The 24359-nt window shown below is 58.6% G+C and overlaps 1 protein-coding gene across 4 annotated transcripts; it reads right to left on the bottom strand.

Moving 5' to 3' along the window:
- Positions 1-228: 228 nt before the first annotated feature.
- Positions 229-23307, bottom strand: LOC114709851 (CLK4 associating serine/arginine rich protein). Of its 4 annotated transcripts, none has more exons than XR_003736992.2 (21): positions 23205-23307; positions 21950-22065; positions 15478-15575; positions 14905-15006; positions 14658-14737; positions 12276-12360; positions 11356-11504; positions 10641-10737; positions 8718-8796; positions 8555-8628; positions 7703-7744; positions 6182-6397; positions 5817-6086; positions 4592-4849; positions 4317-4360; positions 4007-4067; positions 3867-3925; positions 2631-2677; positions 1233-1315; positions 562-586; positions 231-346 (listed from the first exon to the last, which is right to left on the bottom strand). XR_003736992.2 is itself a non-coding variant. In XM_028893831.2 (21 exons), exons 2-21 carry the CDS (start codon positions 22046-22048, stop codon positions 304-306), a joined length of 2031 nt encoding a protein of 676 aa, XP_028749664.1. In that variant the 5' UTR covers positions 22049-22065; positions 23205-23307; the 3' UTR covers positions 231-303. The 4 variants fall into 4 exon arrangements, 2 of the variants coding, with proteins under 2 accessions (XP_028749664.1, XP_028749665.1); XM_028893831.2 differs by having other exon boundaries at positions 1233-1339; positions 4321-4360; XM_028893832.2 differs by having other exon boundaries at positions 4321-4360.
- Positions 23308-24359: the final 1052 nt, after the last annotated feature.

The raw sequence follows: 24359 nt of genomic DNA, 5'->3' as shown, positions 1-24359 counted from the left end.
GGCAGGGAGAGGCCTGGACCTGTCACCAGAGGCCCCTGGGCTCAGTCCAGTCCTAGCCCGTCATCCCCTGGCCCTGTCCACACATGCCACAGTCGGGGCCCTTGACTGGGTTGGCCCCTGCTCCTAGGCAGGCCCCACTCCCCACACCCTGCAGGCTATGCAGCGGCTGCAGTGGTCCTCAGCTGCACCTAGCCTGGAGTCCTACAGTGCTCAGGACAGCAGTCAGTGAAGAGCATTAAATAATGTTAGCTTTTATTTCACTACAGAAACCAGGAGCGTCACAGCGCCCACTCAGTCCTCCGCCTAATGCCTGTAATGGGGGCTCCGGGACCTGGACCTCGAGCGCCTGCAGAGAAAGGAGACGGCTGTGAGGGTGGGATGCTGGGAACCTCCCTCCATGCACACAGGCTCCAACATGCCTGCAGAATGGGCTGCTGAGAGGAGTGTCTTCCCTAGGGAACAAGCCCAGCCCCACCAAATGAAGGGGTGTAGGGGAGGAGGGACGGGGGACTGCCGGGAGACTTGGAGGGTCACTTCTGGTAACAGGGCCAGCAGCCTTACCTCCGAGAAGAACTGTACTCTCGACCTGAAAAGAGAAGGAGGTGATGCCAGCTGGCCTCGCTGGGCCACCTTGGGGCCTGTGCCTCACCCTCACAGGCCACCCCTGCCAGGATTAAGCCCTCCCCACATTCTCAGCACTCAAGGGACCACTGCAGTCTGTGTGCCTCAAGCAATGTCTGGGTCTCACTAGGCCTTGGCTAGCCTGAAACTGGCTATGGACACCAGACTAGCCTCAAACTCAGGGATCCTCCCGTCTCTCCCCAGGGCATACCCCACCAACTGGCTGGTTTTGTCATCTGTCCAGTACTTTTTTAGCTAATGAGATGGAGTCCCCCTGTGTAATCCAGGCAGCTCCCAAACACCAAAACAAGTGATCCTCCTGCCTGAGACTCCACAGTGCTGTTCTGTTTTGGTTTTTTGGTGGTGGTGCGTGCGTGCGTGCGTGTGTGCGTATGTGTGTGTCTCGATTTGTAGCCCAGGCTGATCTGAATTTGTCAGTGCCTCTCCTGACTGCCAGGTCTCAACTGTTTGCTTCCTCTTTTATTTAGTGCAGGGTTTCTCCATGTAAGCCGGTCCCCTGCCCTCTGCCCCTGGAGGGCTGGATGGTCCCGGGAGCAGCAGCCTGGCTCTCGCCCTGAGGACTGGAGGGCCAGTGTGGAAGAAGCACTCACTGTAACGTGGGGAGGGCGAGCGGCTCTGGCGGCTGTACTGGCGTTCCCACTCTTCCCTCTCCTTCTCCCGTCGCTCTCGCTCCCTGCAGGGGGAGAGGGGAGGCAACCAACAGGGAGGGGTGAGCACCTGCGGGGCTGGACCGACTGGAAGAGTGTGCTGCCCGCCAGTGACTAGCAGTGCACACCGAGGCGCAGACAGGGGTGAGGCGGCGAATGGCAGAGACGGCAGCAGAGCCAACGTAACCAGTCCCAGACTCCTCCTGGGTTTTGTCTGTGTAGCCCAGTCACCCCCGCCCCCACCCCCATGCAGGAATTACAGGCGGGAAACAGCGCCCTGGCCGCCGCCTCTGCCTGACAGCAGCCTCTGAAGCTGGAAGGAGAGTCCTGACGTCTGGAAGTTGTCCTCTGCTATCTATGCACACGCCGTGGCATGTGCCCTGGCTGGCTCTCCCTCCGCCCTCCTTCCCTCTCCTCTCACAGCAAGCCAGGCATGGTGTTTCATGCCTGTAATCCTGGCACTGGGTAAGATGAAGCAGGAGGATTGCCATGAATTCAAAGGTAACCTGAGCTACATAGTGAGCTCCAGGCCACCTAGAGCTATGGTGTTAAACCCTTTGTAGCCCTGGCCGTCCTTGAACTCAGAGATCTGCCTGCCTCCGTCTCCGAGTGCTGGGATTAAAGGCGTGCACCACCACGGCCAACATAATACATGTTTTTAAGAACTAATAAAGCAGGGCAGCAGCAGCCCTCCTGCAGCCCAGGTGGCCCACATGCCTAAGTACAGAGCCAGGGGCCATTCCCACCATGGCCCACAGAGAAAGGAAGGCAACCCAGCTCAGAGAGAGCGAAATGTTAGCTCCCACTCCCAGCACAGCCCAGAAAGAACTGACAGGCGCAGGCCACCATCCCTGCCTGCCTGGCCCTCCTTTCCCTTACAGAGTACAACAGCCCAGGCTTCCCCTAAAGGCCCTGACAACCTGAGGACTCCGGGTACTATCCTAGCTGCCTAGTGTGGTGGGCACTGAGGGGCTGACCCACTTCAGGCTCCAAGAGGATGCCACCTGACCAGAGAGACGTAAGACAGCTGGAACTAAACCCCACACCTAGGATCCAGGCCCAGGACTCTGACCACAGCCCAACATATAATGCAGAAAAAGAAAGGAAAAGCCGCCCCCGCCTAAGAGACCCACCATGGGGTGGGCTTTAGTCCACCACTTGATAAGCACCAAATACCAAGGACACAGTTGCCAGGCATGGGGATACTGTTCAGATGTGCGTCAGAAGGTGAGGGGCCTAGGGCATCTGGGGAAGGGGGCAGCAATGGCAATGGGCTGGGGAACCAATGGGGGGGGCGCTCCTGCAGCAGGAGGCTGGGTCTACCACAGGTCGGGGCCTTACTTCATTCGGATCTTTCGGGCCATGGCTCGCAATTCATCCTCCCGCTCCTGCAACAGAAACAGCTGTGAGGAGCGGCCCCGCCCCCCACTGCACCAGCACCCCCACTGCACCAGCACCCCCCCACTGCACCGGCGCCCCCACTGCGCCGGCGCCCCCCCACTGCACCAGCACCCCCACTGCACCGGCACCCCCCCACTGCACCGGCGCCCCCCCACTGCACCGGCACCCCCACTGCACCGGCACCCCCCCCACTGCGCCGGCGTCCCCACTGCGCCGGCGCCCCCCCACTGCGCCGGCACCTCCCACTGCACCGGCACCTCCCACTGCACCGAGCGCCCCCCCACTGCACCGAGCGCCCCCCCACTGCACCGGCGCCCCCCACTGCACCGGCGCCTCCCACTGCACCGGCACCTCCCACTGCACCGGCGCCCCCCCACTGCACCGGCGCCCCCCACTGCACCAGCGCCCCCACTGCACCGGCGCCTCCCACTGCACCCAGCACCCCCACTGCACCGGCGCCTCCCACTGCACCCAGCACCCCCACTGCACCAGCACCCCCCACTGCACCGGCGCCCCCCACTGCACCCAGCACCCCCACTGCACCAGCACCCCCCCACTGCACCGGCGCCCCCCACTGCACCAGCGCCCCCCACTGCACCAGCACCTCCCCACTGCACCGGCGCCCCCCACTGCACCAGCGCCCCACACTGCACCGAGAGCCTCCCCACTGCCCCGGCGCCCCCCACTGCACCGGCGCCTCCACTGCACCCAGCACCCCACTGCACCGGCGCCTCCCACTGCACCGGCGCCTCCCACTGCACCCAGCACCCCCACTGCACCGGCGCCTCCCACTGCACCCAGCACCCCCACTGCACCAGCACCCCCCCACTGCACCGGCGCCTCCCACTGCACCGGCGCCCCCCACTGCACCGGCGCCCCCCACTGCACCGAGCGCCTCCCCACTGCCCCGGCGCCCCCCACTGCACCGGCCCCCCCCACTGCACCGGCGCCCCCCACTGCACCGGCGCCCCCACTGCACCCAGCACTCCCACTGCACCGGCGCCCCCACTGCACCGGTGCCCCTCACTGCACCGAGCGCCCCCCACTGCACCGAGCGCCCCCCACTGCACCGAGCGCCCCCCACTGCACCAGCGCCCCCCACTGCACCAGCGCCCCCTCACTGCACCAGCGCCCCCCACTGCACCAGCGCCCCGCCCCTCCGGCCGGCGGCCTGACCTGGCGCTCGTGCTCCTGCTGTATCATCTTCTCCTGAGCCGCCTTCTTATCCGCCTTGACTGTGGAGAAGGATGTGAGGCTGAGGGCTGTCCTCACAGTCCCCACAGCTCTGGCCGGACTGGGGTGGGGGGGGGACTTACACTGGCGGTTCAGAGCCTTCTGCATCCGCAGCTTCAGCCTCTCCTGGGGGGTCAGCTTGGGCTGCGGGAGAAGGGGCGGGATAGGCGTGGGTGCCCAGAGCTCCCCCAGCCCACCTCAGCCAAGAGCCTGGGACTTGGGGGCCAGCTGGAGCCCCGTGGGAGGCAGGGATGGGACTTAGCTTGCCTGGGTGGCCCCTCCCCAGTCCCTGGGCTGGCTCTCCCCTCCCCCCGGGCCCCCTGCAGGCCCGCCGGGCCCAGCTCTGGACACTGCTGCTGACGGGAATTAGACGGGCGAGTTCCAAATTCTTACTGACTTTGGCAGCTCCTGTCTCTTTACCAGCGGCAGGTTCGGTCCTGGGTGGGAGGAAATGGCAGTGCTACTCTTTCCATGGGCCTCAGGGCTGCCATCGGCCATGGGCTCCGACCCTCAGGATGTGTCCCTGAACCCCAGAACTCAGGCAGGACCACACCCCTCTGATAACCTGCTAAGCCAAGGCCATGATGGCCCCGCACCAGAGTTCACACACCTCCCCCCTAACCGGACCTAGTGGGGCCTCCCTGGGCTCTGGCCTGGCCTCGACTCACTTTTTCAGCTTCTCGCCCACAGCAGGGGACGCTGCTGGCCTGGTCAGCTTCTCCCTTGGGGGCGATGGCGAGTGGCTCTGGCTGTGGCTCTGGCTGCGGCTGCGGCTTCTACTCCGGCTCTGGCTGCGGCTTCCACTACGGGTCAGACTGCGGCTTCGGGAAGGGCTGAGGGACCAGCTGCTGCGGCTGCGGCTGCTACTGTGGTGCCTGGGGCCCCGGGGACCCCGCTTATAGCGGTCACCTGAACGGGAGCGGCTCCTGGGTGCAGCAGAGGAGGAGGAGGGCCGTGAGGCTCCAGGGACCCACAGGAGTCGTCCACAGCCTCCTAGAGGGCCGGGTATGCTCAGTCCCCTTCTCCCCCACACTTCCCTCCGGGAGCCCCTCACTTGGTCCCACACCTGTGGCGCGTCCACTGCGCATACTCGCCAGCACCAGCCCACAAGCTTCCCTGCTGGCGGTACTAGTGGGATTCTCCAGAGAGTGGTCCCCCTCAGGCGGGCATTCAGTTTGTGACAGGCTCCATTTCCCTCCCCAGCCCTTCTCCTGGGGTCAGGCTCCAGGGGAGATTCAGAAGCCAACTTCCAAATATTAACCAATCCGCCCGGGCTGACTAGTGCTTGCCGTAGTCGGTACTGAGTGACCAGAGGCACTCTCCGCCTCTCTATAATCACAGCAAGAAGAGGGAGCCCCGAGCGTGGTGACCCCGGCAGCTCGCACAGGTGGCCGGCTGGCACCGTGACTGGTACACCCCAGGAGACCGACAGTGACACTGGCAGTGCACACGATAAACAGGGCCAGGTCTACACTCAACACTTAGGCTGTGACTGTTGTACAGAGGAAGAAAGCCCAGCTGGGTCAGCCAGCCTGGCCCGCTCACACTCTCCACTCTGCTTCTGCGCTCTCCCCCACCAAACCTAAAAGCAGCCACAGCCCATACTCCACTGTCCCCTGGAAACCGCCTCTTCCACAAACGCTGTTGCCCCGCCCACCAGATTCCCAGGTCCTGCAGACTGCCAAGTCCAGGCAGAAGCCAAGGAGACACCTCCATGCCCAGAGGCCCAGAAGGGTGACAGGCCCCGCCTCTTATTTTGGGCACCTACCCCGTCCTGCTTCCACCCAGGCGCTTGCCGAAAGAAAAAGAGCCGTCTGTCCCCAGCCTGCCTCCCCCGTGCCTGCACCCGCCCAAACGCAAGGGCCTCGCTCGCTCGCTCGCTGGAGCACCGACCTGCTTCTGCGGCGGGGCGCGTACCCGCCACGCCGGGCTGGCGAGCGCGAGTAGCGGTGTCCGTCGCGGGAACCGCCTTCGGAATGCCGCCGTCCGCGGCTGCGGGAGCGCGAATAGCGCCGGGAGCGGGAGCGGGAGCGGGACCAGGAGCGCGAGCGGGAGCGCGCATGGCGGACAGAGCGGTAGTAGCCACGGCGGGAGCGCGAGCTGGAGCGCGAACTGGAGCGGGAGCTGGAAGTCCTGGAGGCGGAGGACGAGGAGGAGCGGCGGCTGCGGGAGCACAGGGCCATCAGCACCGCGGCCCCGGGCCTCGAGGGCCCGGCCCTGCACTCGGCAGCCCGCTAGGGCGCCCACGCGTTACCGACCGGGTGCTGGCATTGCGGCCTGGAGCGGGGCCGCCGGGCTGCGAGGGCGCAGGGGGCTTCCCTGGGGCGGCCCCGGATGCAGCAGCCGCGGCGGCGGCGGCAGCTGCCTCCTCGTCGCTGCCCCCAAAACTGGTGATGAAAGTGATCTTTTCCTCGCGGCCTGGGCTCGGGGAGCGAGAGCGGGAGCGGGACTCGGAACTGGATTCCGAAGGTGACCTGCAGCCGAGGGCGGGCAAAAGAGAGGCAGCACTCAGCGCCCCAGCTGCTGCAGGGCCCTAATGAGCTAGGTGAGTTCGAGGCCAACCTGGTACACATCCATTGGGAGGTCAAGGCTAGTCAGAGCGACATAAAGAGACCTTGTCTCAAAAATAAATTGGCCCTGGCGCACGCCTTTGATCCCAGCACTCGGGAGGCAGAGGCAGGTGGATCTCTGTGAGTTCGAGGCCAGCCTGGTCTACAGAGCGAGTTCCAGGCCAGCCAGGACTGTTACACAGAGAAAACACAAATAAATAAGTAAGTCTGCAGCTGGTGAGGTCAGCAGGTAAAGGCCCTTGCTGCCAAGCCTGACCACCTCAGGTCAACCCCAGAACCCACACAGTAACAGAAGGAGAACTCACTCCTTTAGCTGCCCCTGGACCTCCAGTCCTGCAGCATGTGTACTACACTCACCCACACAAATGTAACTTCTCAGAACAGAAAATAGGCCTGGGTGTGTGTGCACGCCTTTAATCCTAGCACTGGGAAGGCTGAGGCCAGCAGCTCTCAGAGCCCCAGCTGCTGCAGGGCCCTAATGGGCTATGTGAGTTCGAGGCCAGCCTGGTCTACATAGAGAGCTCCAGGACGGCCAGGGCTACACAGAGAAACCCTGTCTCAATCAATCAATCAATCAATCAATCAATCAAAGAAAATGCCTGGCTTTATGTAGTCAGTAAAAATGAAGGGCTGGGTGTAGCTCACAGAAGGCTTTGCCTGTGCAAGAGGCCCTGTTTCAGCAACAAAGTCAATGAAAATATCGCAGCCTTCCTGTTTAACCAGAGAGTTTAAGTTCTCAGCTACTGCATGTAGTTTAATTTCATCCTAAGATACTGGGACCTAGTGGAACACCCTTTCCAGCCAAGCAGTCAGCACAAAAGCCCATTGGCCCTGCCAGGCCCCACCCTTGGCCTTCAGAGAGCTGCAGGAGGAAGTTCAATTGGACTGCCCTCTATCACCCAACACCCTGGGATCTGCGCCGTGCTTGCTGGGCCTCTGTCAGTGCCTGGCACTTTTCACTATTTCTGGGAGTCTGTGTTAAAGACACCCCATCTCCACAGTCCTTTATGCCATATTTGATTGTATCACAAGCCTGTTACGTTAACATTAGAAGAAAAAAAGGAGATTCTGAATTCAAAGAAAAACATCAGGAAAGCAAAACTGATGTAGATCCAACCTCCACCCACAGGCCACAGGATGCCATCTGTGACAGGGGTGACCCAAAAGGTCGGCCACAACGCTGGCTTCTTCCTGGGTACCGACACTTACCGTTTATAGGGGTCATAGGTGGGGCTGTCTCGGCGGGCATAACTATGGAGACAACAGGAAGGACAATGGAGAGCTGAGACTGACCGGCGTGACCTTGGCCTATCCCACCCAGAACCCCCGTGCTGCGGACTATGCACCCTGCCCAACACCACACCGGAACAAACTTCCCCATGACAACCGGCCCCTGGTGGCTGCCTCTTTTCACGACTTCTGATTACTCTTCATGGGGAGGAACAGGCCCGGGGAGGGCAGGTGACCTGCCTGGGGTCACGCTGTGCATGAGTGAAGGGGCCAAGACCCCAGCTCGGGCCTGTGGCCTGCAGCTGGCATTCCGGGTCTGTTCACGGACAGGGCCACCGGACCAGAAGTGACAGTGAGAACCTTAGAGCCGCTTCCAGCCGCCCCTTATCAGAGGTGCGCCTACGCCCCCAGGCCAGGACTCTCCTCAGAGCAGCTGCTCACCCACCCCTGTCTGTCTCGAGACGTCAGGTGGGAAGCGGCCCAGGCCCCTCTCCTTGGAGCTAAGGTTCCCCACTTTCCAAAGGAAGAAACCGTAGCTAGAAGGAGTCATTATCTAGACCTCAGGGGCGACCCCGGGCAGCACAGTGGACTGAGACTGGGGCCCTGAGTTCTGGCCACAGTTCCTCTAGCCATCCCCGGTAGCTTCCTGTCCCCCCAAGTCCCCAGTCCCGGAGGTTAGTGTGGCAGGTGGCAGAGGACAGCACCGGCAGGCCTCCAGCGCTGCTGCTGCTCCTCCTGCTCCTCACTAGAACTCTCACTCCGGGCTCTCCACTAGAGCAGCCCCTCCTGAAGCCCAGGCTGGGGAGGGAGTCGCCCAAGGGGAGATCCTACCTGGGAGGGCTGATCTTGCGGCCCCTCAGCCGCTTCTCCCGGAACTCTCTTCGCTGCCGCCGAGAACGCCGGCCCTGGACAGGGAGCACCAGGATGGTGAGGGTGTGCCCGCCCGCCCGCATGAACACATGCCTTTGCCCCCTTCTCCCTACCCAAACCTCACCGAGTACATGGCTTTCTCCTCCTCCAGGGCCTTGGCATGTTTGATGGCCTCTGCCTCTTCCTTGTCCTTCCGCAGCATCCTGCAGAGGGGGTGAGAACCAGCATGAAGAGCCCAGGCCACAGGGTGAGCTGAGCCCTGGTGAAGGCGGAAGACAGCAGGGGTCTAATGTTACGCTGTGACTCTTGGCTACAACTCCTTCCCTCTTTCTCCCGGAGGACAGGCATTGCTGTTACAGGCCAGGCTGGTCTTGAACTTACTAAGTAATCCTCTGAGCTAAGTGACATGCAGTCATGCATCCCCATGCCCTTTCCTTTCCTGCCTTTCCCTTCGATGGGGTCTTATTCTGTAGCCCAGGCTGGCCTGGAACTTACTACCTAGACTGGCTTTGACTTTCTTGCCTCAGGCTCTAGACTGCAGATCATAGGTGTGTGCCACCACACCAAATTTCTTTGATATATTTAATAGATTTGATTGAGTACTTAAAAAGAAAACTGGGTATTTTGCCTGCACGTGTGTCTGTGTATCACGTGTGCCTGGTGCCCCTGGAGGAACTCACTGTGAGCCACCATATGGGTGCTGGGAGCCCAACCACAATACGACCACACACATTCTCCTTGAGGACCTTCTGAAAGACAGGTGCCGGTTTAGGGGTGAAGAGTTCAGTGTTGGGGGGAGAGAGGTGGCTCAGAGGTGAAGAACATCCACTGCTCTTCCAGAGGGTCTGAGTTCAGTTCCCAACAACCACATCTGATAGCTCAGAAGTGCCTGCAACTCCAGCTCCAGGGACCTAATGCCTTTTCCTGGACTCTGCAAATACCAGGCCTGCACATGATGCACAGAACTAACTTACACGCAGGCAAAACACATAAAATACACATAACATTCAAAACAAATAAAAAAACTAGAACCCACCAGGCAGTGGTGGCACACGCCTTTAATCCCAGCACTCAGGAGGCAGAGCCAGGTGGATCTCTGTGAGTTCGAGGCCAGGCTGGTCTACAAAGCAAGTTCCAGGACAGGCACCAAAGCTATACAGGGAAACCCTGTCTCAAAAAATAAATAAACAAACAAAGAAACAAAGAAAAAAGAAAGTGAGGAGACTGAGTACAGGGTCCTTCAGAGAGTCAACTGGACAAGAAACCTCAGCAGAGATAGGAGCCTCACAGAAAGCCTGAGAGAGCAGGGAGCAGGGTGCCCAGGGTGAGGCAGAGTGACCGGTGACAGGGCTTAGAAGGTGACAGACCAGGCCCCGGCCATCTTCAGTCAGGACCATGTGGGGGCCTGAGTCAGGAAAGGGAGAGGGGCCAGGCAGGCAGGACTAAGGCTGTGGCTAGGGTGCTGTTTACTCCCGGGAGGGGTGAAAATGCTACAGCATGGGTTTTCAACCTGTGGGTCGCAACCCCTGTGACGAACCTCTACTGCAAAAAGAATTCACACTATGATTCATTAACAGTGGCAAAATTACAGTTATAAAGTTGCAATGAAATCGATTTTATGGCTGGCAGTCACCACAACATGAGGAACTGTATTCAAAATCACTGCGCTAGAGGGTTCTGGGTTCAGACTTGGGCAGGGACCTGGGACTGATCCCTAGGTTCCAGACTAAAACAGTTTCTGGTCTGTTGGTGCCACTGATGTAAAGAAAGCACTTGGTATGGCAGGACCTGGTACAGGCAGGACCCGGTACCAGGCAGGACCCGGTACAGGCAGGACCCGGTACAGGCAGAGGCTCTTCTTGCAGCATCAAAAACTAATGCATAAAGCTGCACCACTAGAGGGCGCTGTCCCCAAGGAAACGAGGCTCTGTTTCTACATGAAGTTCGACAAGCTCAGAGTTCACAGGCTGAGGATAGCTGTGGTACCAGGGGGTGCCTCAGTGGCCAGGGTGGGGACAGAGTCCGGCATGTCAGTCAGCGGTCTCACCTGACAAAGTCTCCGTCAGCCATGCCGTAGGTGGTAGCCTGCTTATTGAGATCAGCCACCTGCTCCTGGTTTAGCTCGTCCACATCCACCTCCACGTCTGCACCAAGAGAAAGGCTGTCAGGGACCCGAGCCCCAGAAGGCAGAAGGGGGTGCCCAGTGCCCCAGTGGGGACAGGTCCGCAAGCTGGAGCGCCTCAGGGAGGACGTAGCTGTGCTAGCTCAGGGAGGGTGGGTGAGTCTGAGGAGGGAGGGCGAGAGAGAAAGAGAGGGTGGGAGGTGGGAAAGGACAGACATGAACATGGGCTCTGCCTGAGGCTAAGCCCGCACGTCCACCAGGAAGAGCAGGACGGAAAGGGGCAGCGAGCGCAGTCTTCTCACTGGGGACTTCCACGGGAGGAAGGGTGTGGACAGGGGCATGAGTGACAGACGCTGGAGGACGAGGGGCAGCTCTGGGACGGGGGATTCTTCCCCAGAGCAAAGCTAGGCCGGCCCAGGTACAAGAGGAAGAGCCAGCTCCTAGGCGGGAAAATCTTGGTGGGAGAGGGGACAGGGACAGAGAGGGCTGGGAGTGGGACAGGGGAGCAGGGGGAGGCTGAGCCCTGGAGCTGGGGCAGGGGAAGAGCTTGTAAGCACGGGTGCCCCACAGAGGGGGAGGGACGAGACACAAAACCGGTGCCCAGGGGCTGCAGTTGGGGAGGGCAGAGAGGGGACCCCACCGATGTCGGGGATGACCTCATCTTCATCCGAATTGCTCTCCTCCTCTGCTGGTGACTCCTCCTCCTCTGGTTTCTCGGCCACCTTCTCTACCTCGGCCACAGTACTGTCTTCATAGGTGTAGCCGATGGAAGCCTTCTTCTCGGCCAGCCTGGGAAAAGAGCCATGAGCCAGGGGCTACCCAGCAGGAACAGGGCCACAGGCAAACCCCACGATGGATCCCCAGTCCTTGGCAACAGGTGTCCACCTAAGCTGTTCCGCGCCAGCCCACATGCCTATGGCCTGGTCCTTCCCATTCCTGTCCTGGCCCAGGGAGTCACCCTTGTCCACCTCTCCTGCCTGGCTCAGGCACTGTCCTGGCCGCCCAGCCTTGCCCATGCTGGCTTACTCCTGCCCCACTGAGTGCGGAGCCCAGAGTCATCTTGTGCTTTCAGGGGCCACACTGAGAGGCCACTGCGCACTGCTGCTGTTGATGCCCGCCGCGTCCCAGCACCCTATCCTAAAGGCACAGTCTGAGTGTCTGGGAAGTGCCCAAGTGTGTCAGGAAGCAAACCTACAGTGGGTGGTCCCAGATCTGACCAGGGCTCTAACTAGAGAGCCGAGTCAGGCTGGCTTCTGAGACGTCTGGCAACCCCGGGCGAAGGCCCCAGCCCCTGCAGCGTCTCGGGGTTGCAAGCTCACTGTACGCAGGTGCTGGGACAAGCGTAGGACACCCTCGTCACCCATGTACCTCACAGCTCCTGACGTGGGGCTGACTCCAGGGGCTGCCTTCCCTGGGCCTCCACAGGACTCACTCAGCTCGGGTAGAGCCTGTCCTCTGGTGCTGCCTTTCTCTCCACATATAGAGGAGTGTGCCAAACTGAGTGCTCACTACGGTCCTGCTCCTGGAGACAGGTGAGGGGTGGGAGGGCCCTTGACTCACTTCTTCTTCTCGTCCTCGCTGGGTCTCTGCAGGCCTCCGTACAGTTCATCGATGTAGATCTGATACAAGCACTGCTCCTCCGAGACTGACAAGGAGAGGCCATAGGTCAGCACGGCCAGGCGCATGTGGGTAGGGTAGGGCACAAAGATGGGGAGACGCAGGCAGGACAGGGTCACCTATTTCCAATCACTCTTCTGTCTAGAACCCAGGAGAGCACAGTATACAACACCAGCTAGATGATCCACTCGCCCTGTGATCTTGCTCACGTGATGACAACCCCTGACCCCTTGTGCCTCAGCTCCTTGTTTGTAAGATGGGATTCCGGGCAGAGTGAGTACCTGGGACTCAGGCCCTACTGCTGTCATGGGGCCTCTCTGGCCTCCAGGACATATGCGTGCCCGTAGGGGTTGGATGTCATCTGGACCCCACGGGCCACCATGCCATGTGGTCCTGTGGCCTAGTGGCTTGGTTTGTATGATGGGGTGCCTGATGATCATCTCTTCTACACCCCAGCATGCACTTCAGGGGCTTCCCAGGGTATTAAGCCAGCCCAGGTCTCCCTTCAGCTAGTTCTGACTTGCTCTGGGGCTCAGGCAGGTCCTTTTCCTTCCCTCTGCAGGCTTCAGCTTAGCCTTCCTTTCCTTTTTAAGGGGGGAGGGTGGGAGGATACTGAAGATTAAAATTAAGACTGTGCAAGACAAGACAAGCAAGTGCGCTATCATGGAACCACATCCCCAGTGTCTTTTTGAGACAGGGTCTCATGAAGTTATTCAGGCTGGCCCAGGCAAGCCTTGAATTGGAGATCCCCCTGCCTCAGCCTCTGGAGTAGCTCTGGTGCTCTGCCACCGTAAGCCTGGGCACTTCAGCTTTTCTCTCTGTGACACCTGGTGTCTGGAGTAGGTAACCCAGCACGGCCCCTCGTTGGCTGTGAACTCTATCCCAGGCACCCGAGGGCACACCTCCCCCTGGCTCAGCAGAAAGCATGTATCTACCAGCTCTGCCTCACCTCCCTTCAGGAACGCTTAGCAAGTTGTCCCTTACACTACCTAGGCTTGTTCTTCAACTGTCCGTGTGCCTACGCAGTGTCCACCGCTGGGCCCCTGGCCCCAGACAGCACAGGACACACGCTTGTAGGCGTGAATGAAGGACTCGCTCCAGGGAACCACGGCCTGACTGACATCGGAAACGACAGCCCCACGGTGACAAACCACACACCTGGCCCTACAGCTTCACTGGCTGCTAGACTGTCTTAGAACATGGAAATCTGGGCCGCCTGTTTCAGCTCGGAGCTCGGCTTGCACACATAATCCCCGAACTCTCAAGCTGACCCCTGGAACAGCCACCCAACAGTTCACCTGGAGGAAAAGGAGACCTGCCAGGAGAGGGGTGTGGGTGACCCTGGCCAATGGTGCCCACAGGAAAGACCTCATTTGCACAGACACCTGAGTGCCGTCTGTAAAATGGGACATCAAGCTGGACGGCGATCCTTGCCTATAGTCACAGCACTGGGGGAGTGGGGCAGGGGCATGACGGGTTTCATGCCGGCTTGGGCTGTAGAGTAAGACCGTGTCTCACACAGGAAAACAGTAAGAAACGTCACCTGAGGTCTAATGGTGCAGCTGGATGGGCGAGCATGTCCCTAGCGTGCGTGCATGGCCCCATCATTCCCAGCGCAAAGCACTGAAGGGGAAACCGAGGAGCCCTCGGCCCTGCTAGGCTGTTCGTGCTCGCACTGCCAGGGACAGACCCGGGGTCTCAGACTGGGCACGCGCACACGCGCGTCCATGCTGTCATGTGCACATGTGATAAGGCTTGCGTGGAGGTCAGGACAGTCCAGGAGTGGGTCTCCTGATCAAACGAGCTGTCTGGCTTTCATGGGAGGTGTTCCCAACTGCGGAGCCAGTCCCTGGCCGGCACCCAGAGCCTGTTACACATGCCACATCCCCAGGCACATGCAGGTGTACCCAGATGACCTAATGAAAAGCCTGCCCATGAGGACCTGCCCTCCCAGGGAAGCCCAGGGGGAAAGTCCTGACCTTCTGGAGCCCCAGTGAAGGCCAGACTTGGCACGTCCAAGGAGCTCAACACTGGGTCAAAACTGTCAGAGGCTCCACTCACAACAAAGAAGAGTTTCTTCCTGCGACCCTCACCCAGCGCCCTTCCCCCTTCTTTAGAAAAAGGACTTCACACAGAATCAGAGTGAAGGGCTGGGAGGTGGTCTAGGCAGAAACCACCCTGTGCCAGTTTCACGGACAAAGGCCCAGAAGGGGGAGAGGGTACACAGACTGGGACAGAACCAAGGGTGACCAGCAGCAAGTACCTGGGTGAGCCTGGTCTAGGCCGTCCAGCCTCGGCCCCGCCCCACCCCGCCCCGCCACTCACTGCCAGCGAAGTCGTTCTGCACCAGGCCTCGGTACCGCTCGTAGTTACATTTCCGCTCGTCCGACTCCTGCTCCGGGGAGCTTTGGGGAGGGGTGTAAAGGGAAGGTAAACCAAAGCCACAGCCACCAGGAAAAGTGGGGAGGCTTCTGGCTAGGGAGAGAATGGGCAAGGCTCCCAGGCAAGGCGACGGACGGGTACGCTGGGGCACCAAGTGCTACGGGCCCTGGCAGCCCAGCCTCGGACTTACATGGTGGTGAGCAGTGGGGGGGTGTAGTCGGGGATGTGGTCTAGGTGTGCGCGCACGTCGAAGCGGTCAATCATGTTGTTGGTGTCCCCCTGCCAGGGCATCCTGAGGTGGAGGGATGAGCAGAGAGGCGGGACTCAGGGGATCCAGCCCCTCCACCTCACGCCCCTCTGACACCCACTGTCAATCACTCCCCCTCAGCTCTCAGGTCTCTATGCTGCACCCCTAATCTACATCTGAGGTCTGCGTCCCCACAAGCCATCCATCTGCCAGCCCACAAACTAGGACCCCACTTCTCAGGACCAGGCAACAGCAAGGAACTTAAGCCAGGTTGAGGAGGCCACTAAAAGACCCCCTGTCACCCTGAAACAGGCCCCTCTGCCACCTGAGAGCCTCAGTCAGCCTAAGTCCTGCCCCACTGTGACTGTCTACAGAACCTCTCTGACAGTCAATTTCATATACACGGTCTTCCTGGCCTAATTACACAAAAAAACCGGTCCTTACCGGAGCCTCTACTGCAGACTCCAGAGCACCCCAAAGTCCCTTCTGACACTACACCACCCCCAAGAGTCTTACATGTTCACAGGGCTCTCAGCAGCCAGGGCAACGGCAGAATCCAGGTGAACCTTGCAGGCTCGGCCATGCACCTGCAGAAACTGGGCGGGGTCTTTCTTCTGCAGGGAGGGACAGGTCAGAGGTCACCAAGGAGCCAAGGCCCACCACGCCCCCACAAGTAGGCCTAGTGGTCAACCGGGCTCTGGGTGAAGTCCCTGGGCCACGCCTCACAGGTGAGCCAACATGGACAGCACCAGCAGCTGAACCACCCTCCCAGGTGTGGCCAGCAGTGTTGAACTCTGCTCTAGCTGAGACATCCTGCCTGCCAGCCTATCTCTCCTAGCTATTTGGGAAACTGAGGCAGGAGAATTACAAATTAGAAGCTTACCTGGGCTACAGACATCCTGTCTAAAGTATGAGCCCTAATTCTCTGGGCCTAGTCCAGGCCATCCATTTGGGGCAGGGTGTGAGTACTGGGCCTGCAGCAGTCTCTAGGGCAGCAGGATCACACAAGCAGAGCAGTGGGACATCTGCAGGCTGCCCCAGACACCAGCGGAAGTCCCACTCCATGTGCACTAGGGCGGTGGAGCCGACAACCGCTGCAGGCAAGGCACAAAGACACTCAGTCCCTCACAGTTAGCCTGGGCTCAGGCTGTGACCGTGGGACAGGGCCGCCTGACATGCAAGAGGCCCTAGCTCTACCCTCAGCACTGAAAGGAAACTTCAGTGGATAAAAAGTTCGGCAAAGAGCTAGGCATGAAGGCATGATGGCACAGGCTTTTAATCCCAGCAGTCCAGAGGCAGGTGGATCCATGAGTTTGAGGCCAGCCTGATCTACAGAGCAAGTTCTAGGACAGCCAAGGCTACACAGAGAAACTCTGTCCCAAAAATCAATCAATCAACCAACCAACCAACAAAACAAAGCCAGCGCCCCCAAAATGATACCTAAGTGGGAGACTCCCCAGTCCATCACCCTCAAGCCTGAGTCCTGGTACTGGGGGAGGGCTTACAAATCCCCATCATCACGAAAGCACCATGGAAAGCATAACCTGGTGGCAGGGAAGGCAGAGTCCTGGCCTGACAGTTCCTGGGGTCACATCACACCAACCAGGGAGAGCCACAGGAGGGGGCTCAATGCTGCCCCACAAACCCTGAGCTGGCTCCCACAGGTCCTCCACAGTCTCAGCTGGGTTGAGGCTCTGGCTGGGCCCTGCTGTCCATGGGTCACCCTGCTCTCTGCAATGTTTTCCTTGTCCCTCCACTGCCAGCCGGGTCCAGGCTGTGGCCTCTCTGCTGTCACTCCCGCACACTCCCCGGCTCTGTGCTGCTGTTCCCGCTCAGCAGGGCTGCTCTCTCGCTTACTTCCCATCTCCTTTGGGAGCTTCCCCAGTTAGCTCCACACACAGGCCCCACTCGGGCCCACTTGCTTTCTTCAGGGAGCCTACGAGCACCTGCTGTTGCGGCCCAGCTCTCTCCATCGCCTCCAGCCTCCCACAAGAACACGAAGCAGAATGTGCCTCCCAGGGGCAGGGATCTGTTGTGCTCACTGCTGGATCCGTCCCCAGGGCCCGATCTCCACACAGGCTCTCAGGTCAGTAAATCAGGCAAGAGAAGAGAATCCTCCCTACAGAAGTTCAGCCACACAGGCTCACCATCCCCCCAGCGGGGAGTGGATGCCAGCCACCCCAGCTCCATGTCACTGCCTGTCCCCATCCCCCCAGTGGGGAGTGGATGCTCGCCACCCCAGCTCCATGTCACTGCCTGTCCCCATCACCCCAGCGGGGAGTGGATGCTCACCACCCCAGCTCCATGTCACAGCCACAGCTGGTACCCTGCTCATCTGACTCTGCCCGGCACTGGGCTGTCAAGACCCTCAGTTGACAGTGAAGCTGACAGAGGTGCAGCTGGGTGTCGGTGGGATCAAGTCCTCTGGCTGCTCTGCCCCTGCCTGCCTCCTTTAATTCCTCAGGCCACACAGCCTCCAGCAAGCCTGAGGCCAAGACTCTAGGACACCAGGTGTGGCATGAAGCCTGGCAAGCATGTGAGAGCCCCTGCAGGGATCCCATCCAGAAAGGACAGGCACAGGGCCCAAGCAAGCAGCCCCAGGCCAGGGCACGGCTGGGGGGTGACACTATGGAAAAGCCAGTGAGCCATGCTAACAGCCAGGCTCTGAGCTAACCACTGTTGGCGAGAACACCCCCACTCCGCCTCTGCAATCCCAGAGACACCCGCTTCCCACACGAGGAGACTGAGGCAAAGCCACACTTGAGATCACACCAGCATCAAGCAGAACTAGTCCAACCCTAGATGGGCCTAACTCCTTTCTAACCTGCTTATTTCTCCCAGTTTTAGGGTAATGGCTGTTGTGGTAAAAAGTACCTAACAAAAACCCACGCTCGACCATTTTCATCCTAACTTTTTTGCTGTGCTGAGGGTTCAACTCGGGGCCCCGCCACACCAGACAAGGGTTCTCCCACTGACCGACACCCCAGCCCGGACTGAGCTAAGTGCACCGGGGAGCAGCATCAACCAACACGTGTGACCTGCTGCCCGCCTCTACCGCGGCCCCATCTTGCAGCGTGCGAACTCTACCCACTCAACAATGGCCCTCTCCCCTCGCCCTCCCCTAACAACCGCCATTCTATGTAAGTATTCGACCACATCACCTAGCATGCAGGATCAAGCTGCGTCATACGATATGGTCTTTCTTGTTCTCGTGTTTGGTTGGAGACAGGGTCTCATCATGGAATGTAGAGTGACCGGGAACTCACAGAAATCCACCTGCCTCTGTCCCCAGAAGGTGGTGCTGTCTCCTTGTCCCTGGCTTCATGTTTTACGTTGGGTGTGAGGATAAATAGCCTTCAGTGTGTGCATGTTTGCACAAGTGTGTGTGCACATGGGAGGGTACACAGACACACAGACAGACACACACACACACACACACACACACACACACACACACACACACACGCGGAGACCTCAGGCTGACGTCAGGAGTCACCCTCCATCACTCTTCTACCTCGTTCCCTGAGGCAAGGCCTCTCAAACACAAAGCTGGCTGACAGGACTGGTCTGGCTAGCCGGCATCTCTGCCATCCGGCCTCTGCCTTCCTGAGGCTGAACTACAAGGAGGCCACCACGACAACCCAGCATTTCATGGATTCTGGGGATCCGAACTCTGCTCCTCATGCTTGCAGAGCAAGTGTTTTAACCACCGAGACATCGCCCAGCCCACTGTTTCTTTATTCATTCATCCATAGACAGTGAGGTTCTTCTAACTCGGCTTTGTGAGCTAGTCTGCAAAGAGCTGGGCCGTGTAAGTATCTTCCTAAGCTGCAAATCCAGGCCGAGGGTAGAGCACAGACCTAGCATGTATACCTAGCACAAATGATCTCTAGGCTCCATCCCTGGCACCAGAGGTAAACAAACGAACGGAATCCACCCTTACCAACCAGGCTGTACGGCCTCTGAGCTGAGAGGGGTCAGGAGTCCATGCGGGCGTGCTCTGTCATTCACTGCCTCCTTGAACCCTTCAGCACATCCCAGGGGATGCCCGGGGCCAACAGCTCAAGCTCCACTCTCTAAGGCTCGCAGTTCAGTGCATCCCTGCCTTCAACAGCGACTACCTTATATACAGGGCATGCCGGGCCCAGAGGGCCGTCTGGGCCTTACACCACGAGACTTGTTTATATCTCACCTGTGTGTTAACAGGGAACTCTATCTCTTTTTCTTTTTTCCTTTGAGACAGTCTTATTATGTAGCCCTGGCTGGCCTTAAGCTTGTTATAAAGATCAGGCTGGCCTCAAACTCAGAGATTCGCCTGCCTCTGCTTCCCAAATGCAAGGATTAAAAGCCATGTAGACTGCATTTCTTTATCCAAATGACTGGACAGGAGGCTGAGGCAGGAGGAATGTGAGTTGGAGGGTTAGCCTGGGCTACACACTGAATTCTAGGCCAGCGTGTGCAGTTTAGCAAGATCCAATCTCAAAAAAAAGAAGGGAAAAAAGAAGAATGACAGAAAAGCCATAAAACTTGAAAAAAAAGCAGTCACCAAGAATGATCAGCGATTGGGGATGCAAAACCAGCTGCTCACAGACAAACTCAAGCAGCCACAGCCTACCCTGGTTTCCTCACCAACCCCACACCCCCACCTCCAGCAGCGGCCTGGCCATCTCTCAAAGCTAGGCTCCACACATCTGAATGCAGATCACATTCCTGTCCAGGACACTGGCTGCTTGTGTGACCCACACCACAAAGAGCCCTACAGACACTTGTTGTCAAGCTCTTCCTGTCACCCAGTGAGGGGTTGTTCCTAGTCACTGTCAGGAGGCTCCCCGCCAAACCAGAGTGGAGCCTGGACATCCCTCTCCAGGCTCCGTCTATGGCATCCATCCACTGGTCGGAATCCAAACTCCACCGTACCCAGTACTAACGGTTGTTAGTATGTTATTTTCCCTTTTCCTTGTGTGTATGGGGGTGGTGCTGACTAGGTAAGCACTCACCACTGAGCCACATCCCAGCCCCGCAAGTTAACCCTTCCTGAGCAACAGTTACCCAGGCCACACACACCGCTCAGACCTTCCTGCCTGGCCCAGGAAGCTAAGGCCACTTCAAAGGCTCGACTCTGACTGCTAATTTACAAGATTCTCAAAGCTGCTGCTGCAGGGAGCGGCACCAGTGCTGACTGAGGCCAAAGACAGGGAACGCTGGTAGAGAGAGCCAGCCACCTGTAGCCATGGCGCGGAGCTGTCACCCATGCTGGGGTGGGCCTCCTGCTGAGGTAGATGCCTGAGTCCTCCATGATCTGTACATGACTCCAAATATACTCAAAGGGTCACCAGGCTGGACTGCCAAGAAATTCTCTTTGGTATGTTGCCATGCCCCACCAACAGCAAGGAGCTGTCTGTTCACGTCGCCCCAGGAAAACGCACAAAGCACCCAACAGGCAAGGCACACTGGTCTACACAGCCAATCCTCCCGTCAGCCTGCGAGGGTGCCGCCTGCGAGGGTGCCGCAGCCCGTTCTTCTCCACCGACAGGCCGCCCATCTGCTCCCCGGCTTCAGTGGTCACTTCACACCCCTGGCCAAGCCCACCCAGCATGGAATCCACACATGTCCGCTTCCTTGAGGATGAATGGGGCTGTGGGACTCTGAGGTCAACAGGACAGGAGCCAAGGGTCACGGAAACACCCAGCAACTCTCTCCACAGCAGGCGCAAGCGCCTCTGCCCCTTCTCTCGTCTCCTCCTGCTAGGTGGAAGGGACACACAAGAGCTGGAGCCCCCACAGCTCAGACCTCAAGACAAAACCTTCCAGAGATGAGAGGCGAACTTCTGTCCTGTTAAAGGCACTCCTTCATTTCACTCCTCGGCTACAGCCAAACTACGTCCACACAGTGCAGCAATTGCAAGCCGAAGGAAACCTTAAGCAACAGAGGGATAGCCAGGAGGCCAGGATAACTTGAACAAGAGATCCAGGCAGACCACGAAATGACGTGAATCTGGAGGAGGGGTAAAAATCAAACTAAGGGCCAAGTGGCTCAGTGGTAGAGGCCCTGTCTAGAACCCCCAGTGAGGGTTGGGGTGTGGCTCATGATTAGGGCATCTGTTTGGCATAAGCCCTGCCCTGGCTTCCGTCCTCAACACCTCCTAGGCTCCTAGGGAAAACAAAACAAAAACAAACTATGTAGGGCATTGAAAGCTGTGGTCCAGAGCCCAGCCTTCTCCCAGAGACACTCAGGAGCCATAGCATTCTGAGCAAGGGAGGAACAGGGCCTCTCTAGTCTGCTGGATGGGTTGTAAGGGACAAGACCGAAGGCAAGGGTAATGGACAGACTGGACAGCGACACTGTAGTTAATACAACGTCTAGGGAAATGTAGTCTAAAGAACTGAGCCAAGTAAACAAGTGTCATTTCAAAACTGGGGGTCCCCAAAGCAAGCAAGAGTTAGACAAAGTAAGGCATCATAACCCAATGCCCATCTGTGGTGGCAGATGTGGAAAAGGCTGGCGGCAGAGGCATTCAAGAACGCCACTGGGAGGGCAGCAGAGGCCACAAGGGCCTCTCCAGCCCAGGCATGGAGTGTGTTGGGGGCTGCACGCATCCCCCACCTTTAACATCAGTTCTGCACAGGAGCTGCACCAGACACAAGAGGCTGACACAAAGTTCTCCCCAACAACTAAGAAGAAATGACCGTTCGCTGAGCGTGGCAACACACACCCGAAAACCAGGAGGCAGGGGCAGGAAGACTGAGTCTGGGCCAGCCTGAGTTACAGAACAAGCGTCTCAAAAAGAGAGGGGGGAGGGTGACAGTGGGACGGCAGAGGTCTAGCCTGCGCAAAGCCCAGAGTTCTACCTCCAACGCCCCCAGAAAGCGGTCGGGGTTGAGAAAAAGAGAAGGCCGCTGAGCAAACGGGGCTCTCGCCTTGACACACTCCCAAGCCCAGGGCCCTTCCCTCGAGCCCTCCCACCCCGCACTCAAGGCTGGGTACTCACAATCTTCTCATAGTACTCCCGACGTCTCTCGGCCCTCTTCTTGTAGTCTACCATCATGCCTCGAAGTTTCCGCTCATGCTTGCGAGCCTCGTGCCACATGGTGGTGAGGCCTCTACCTGAGGGATGAGGGCACCACACACACGTCAGACAGACTGTAAAAACCACACGGGCAGAGTCACAGTCCTCTAACAAGCCGGTGTCAACCCTGACGGCTTCAGAGGAGAGGCACTATGGTGCAGAGCTGGAGGCTGAGGACACAAAGGATCTGCACACAGTCTTGCCCGTAGTAGCTCAGCCACTATGAGAAAGTGCCTGAGTGACTTGGGTGGCCCAGGTGAGGCCCTCTCCTGGGAAAGGAATTATCCTAGATAATATGCTAAAGTCCAGATGAAAGATTATGGAATAGATAACCCCTGGAAGGTTGATGCCTCTAGTTTAAGGCCAGCCTGGGCTATACTGTACCAGTCCAGAGTACAAAAAAATACACGGGGGTGGGGGGTGGGGGGTGGGGGATCTCGCTTTAATTAAAAATAAAGGGAGAAAGAGAGAAATTGGCCAGTATTGGTGGTGCATGCTTTTAATCTCAGCACTGGGAAGGCAGAGGCAGGCAGACGATTGAGTCTGGGGCCGCCTGGTCTATGTGGTGAGTTCCAGACTAGCCAAGGCCCTGTCTGTAAATGTAATTTTGGGGGCTGGGGGATGAAAGGAGTGTCTGAAGCTGATCATGAGCTGCCAGGGCTGTGCTCACAGGAAGAACCCCCAAAGATCCTCTGCAGGAGCCATGCATGGGGGGGAAGGGCTGCAGCAGAGTAGTGAGATGAAAGCTGGAGGGGAGGGAGGGCGAGCTTCTCCGAAGCCCGGCACGGGGGGTGGGGGGGTGGGGGGGGTGAGGCCAGGTGAAGGGCGTGGGGTGGGATGGAGATGGTCAGGCGGCTGAGGTCTAAAGAGGGTATGTGAAGCTGGCCAGGCATGCAGACGAAGAGAGAAGAGCGCGGGCCCGGGTGGGCGCGCTGGGCGTGAGGCAGGGGCGGAGCTCCGTTTGCCAATAGGGGTCTCGGCCGAGCCCCACAGCGCGGACTCGGGCCCGAGGAGGGGCGAGGGGCGCAGCCAGAGGCCTGTCAGGACGGAAGCAGGTGGGGCCGCCCTCGGGGCCCTGCGGGCACCCACGGCCATCCCGGGAACGCCTCGGGCAAAGATGAAGCCCGCCTGCCACCGTTCGGAAGCCGGGAGGTCGGGGTCGGACGCCTGCACTCACCGGCTGGTCGCCGCCTCCCACTGCTGCGCTCGCGCGCTCACGACCCGCACCGGAAGCGGAAACCAGGTTGAGCGAAGGAGAGAAGTGGTACTGCACAGAAGGCACTTCCGCAGTCGCGAGGGCGGGATCTGGGGGAAAACTAGGCGTGGTCTTGGGGTTGTGGGCGTGGTCTATTGTGATTGGTCAGGTTTGTGGGCGGGGCCTTATGCTGGCACGATCTGGGGCGGGGCCTAGGGGTGCGGTGGCTGGAAGCGCAGGCAGAGGAACACACAGCGTTCCCGGCACGTTTTTGTTGTTGTTAGTTTTAAAGACTTATTTATCTTAGGGCTGGAGAGGTGGCCAAGCGGCTAAAACACTGGCTGCTCTTCCAGAGGTCCTGACCTTACTTTCCTGCACCCACATGGCGGCTCACAATAGGAGTCTGTAACTGTGGTGTCATGGGATCCAGTGCCATCTGCTGGTGTGCATACATACGGAGAAAACACCCATCCACATGAAACACATGAATTAAAAGTCCTTTAAAAAAGATTCACTAGCCAGGCACACACCTTTAATCCCAGCACTCGGGAGGCAGAGCCAGGTGGTTCTCTGTGAGTTTGCAGCCAGCCTGGTCTACAGAGTGAGTTCCAGGACAGCCAGGGTTGCTACACAGAGAAACCCTGTCTTGAAAAACCAAAAAAAAAAAAAAAAAAAAAGAAAGAAAAGAAAACGAAAACGAAAAACGAAAAAGATTGTATGGGTATGTGTGTATGTAAATGCACTTGGAAGCCAGAAGAGGGCGTCAAATGTGCTGTGTATTAGGGTTCTCTAGAGTAACAGAACTTAGAGAATGAATCTTTACATGTATAGAAAGGGGATTTATTAGAATGACTTACAGGCTATGGTCCAGCTAATCCAACAATGACTGGCTATGAGCAGAAACTCTAAACATCCAGTAGTTGCTCAGTCCACAACACTGAATGTCTCAGCTGGTCTTCAGCATACACAAGAATCCCAAAGAAGTAGGCTCTAATGCCTGTGAAAAATGGACTTGAGCCGGGCTGTGGTGGTTGGTGCACACCTTTAATCCCAGCACTCAGGAGGCAGAGCCAGGTGAATCTCTGTGAGTTCGAGGCCAGCCTGGGCTACAGAGTGAGTTCCAGGAAAGGCGCAAAG

This window comes from Peromyscus leucopus, chromosome 1, assembly GCF_004664715.2.
Source record: "Peromyscus leucopus breed LL Stock chromosome 1, UCI_PerLeu_2.1, whole genome shotgun sequence".
NCBI lineage: Eukaryota > Metazoa > Chordata > Mammalia > Rodentia > Cricetidae > Peromyscus > Peromyscus leucopus.
This window is presented reverse-complemented; position numbering and strand designations above follow the sequence as displayed.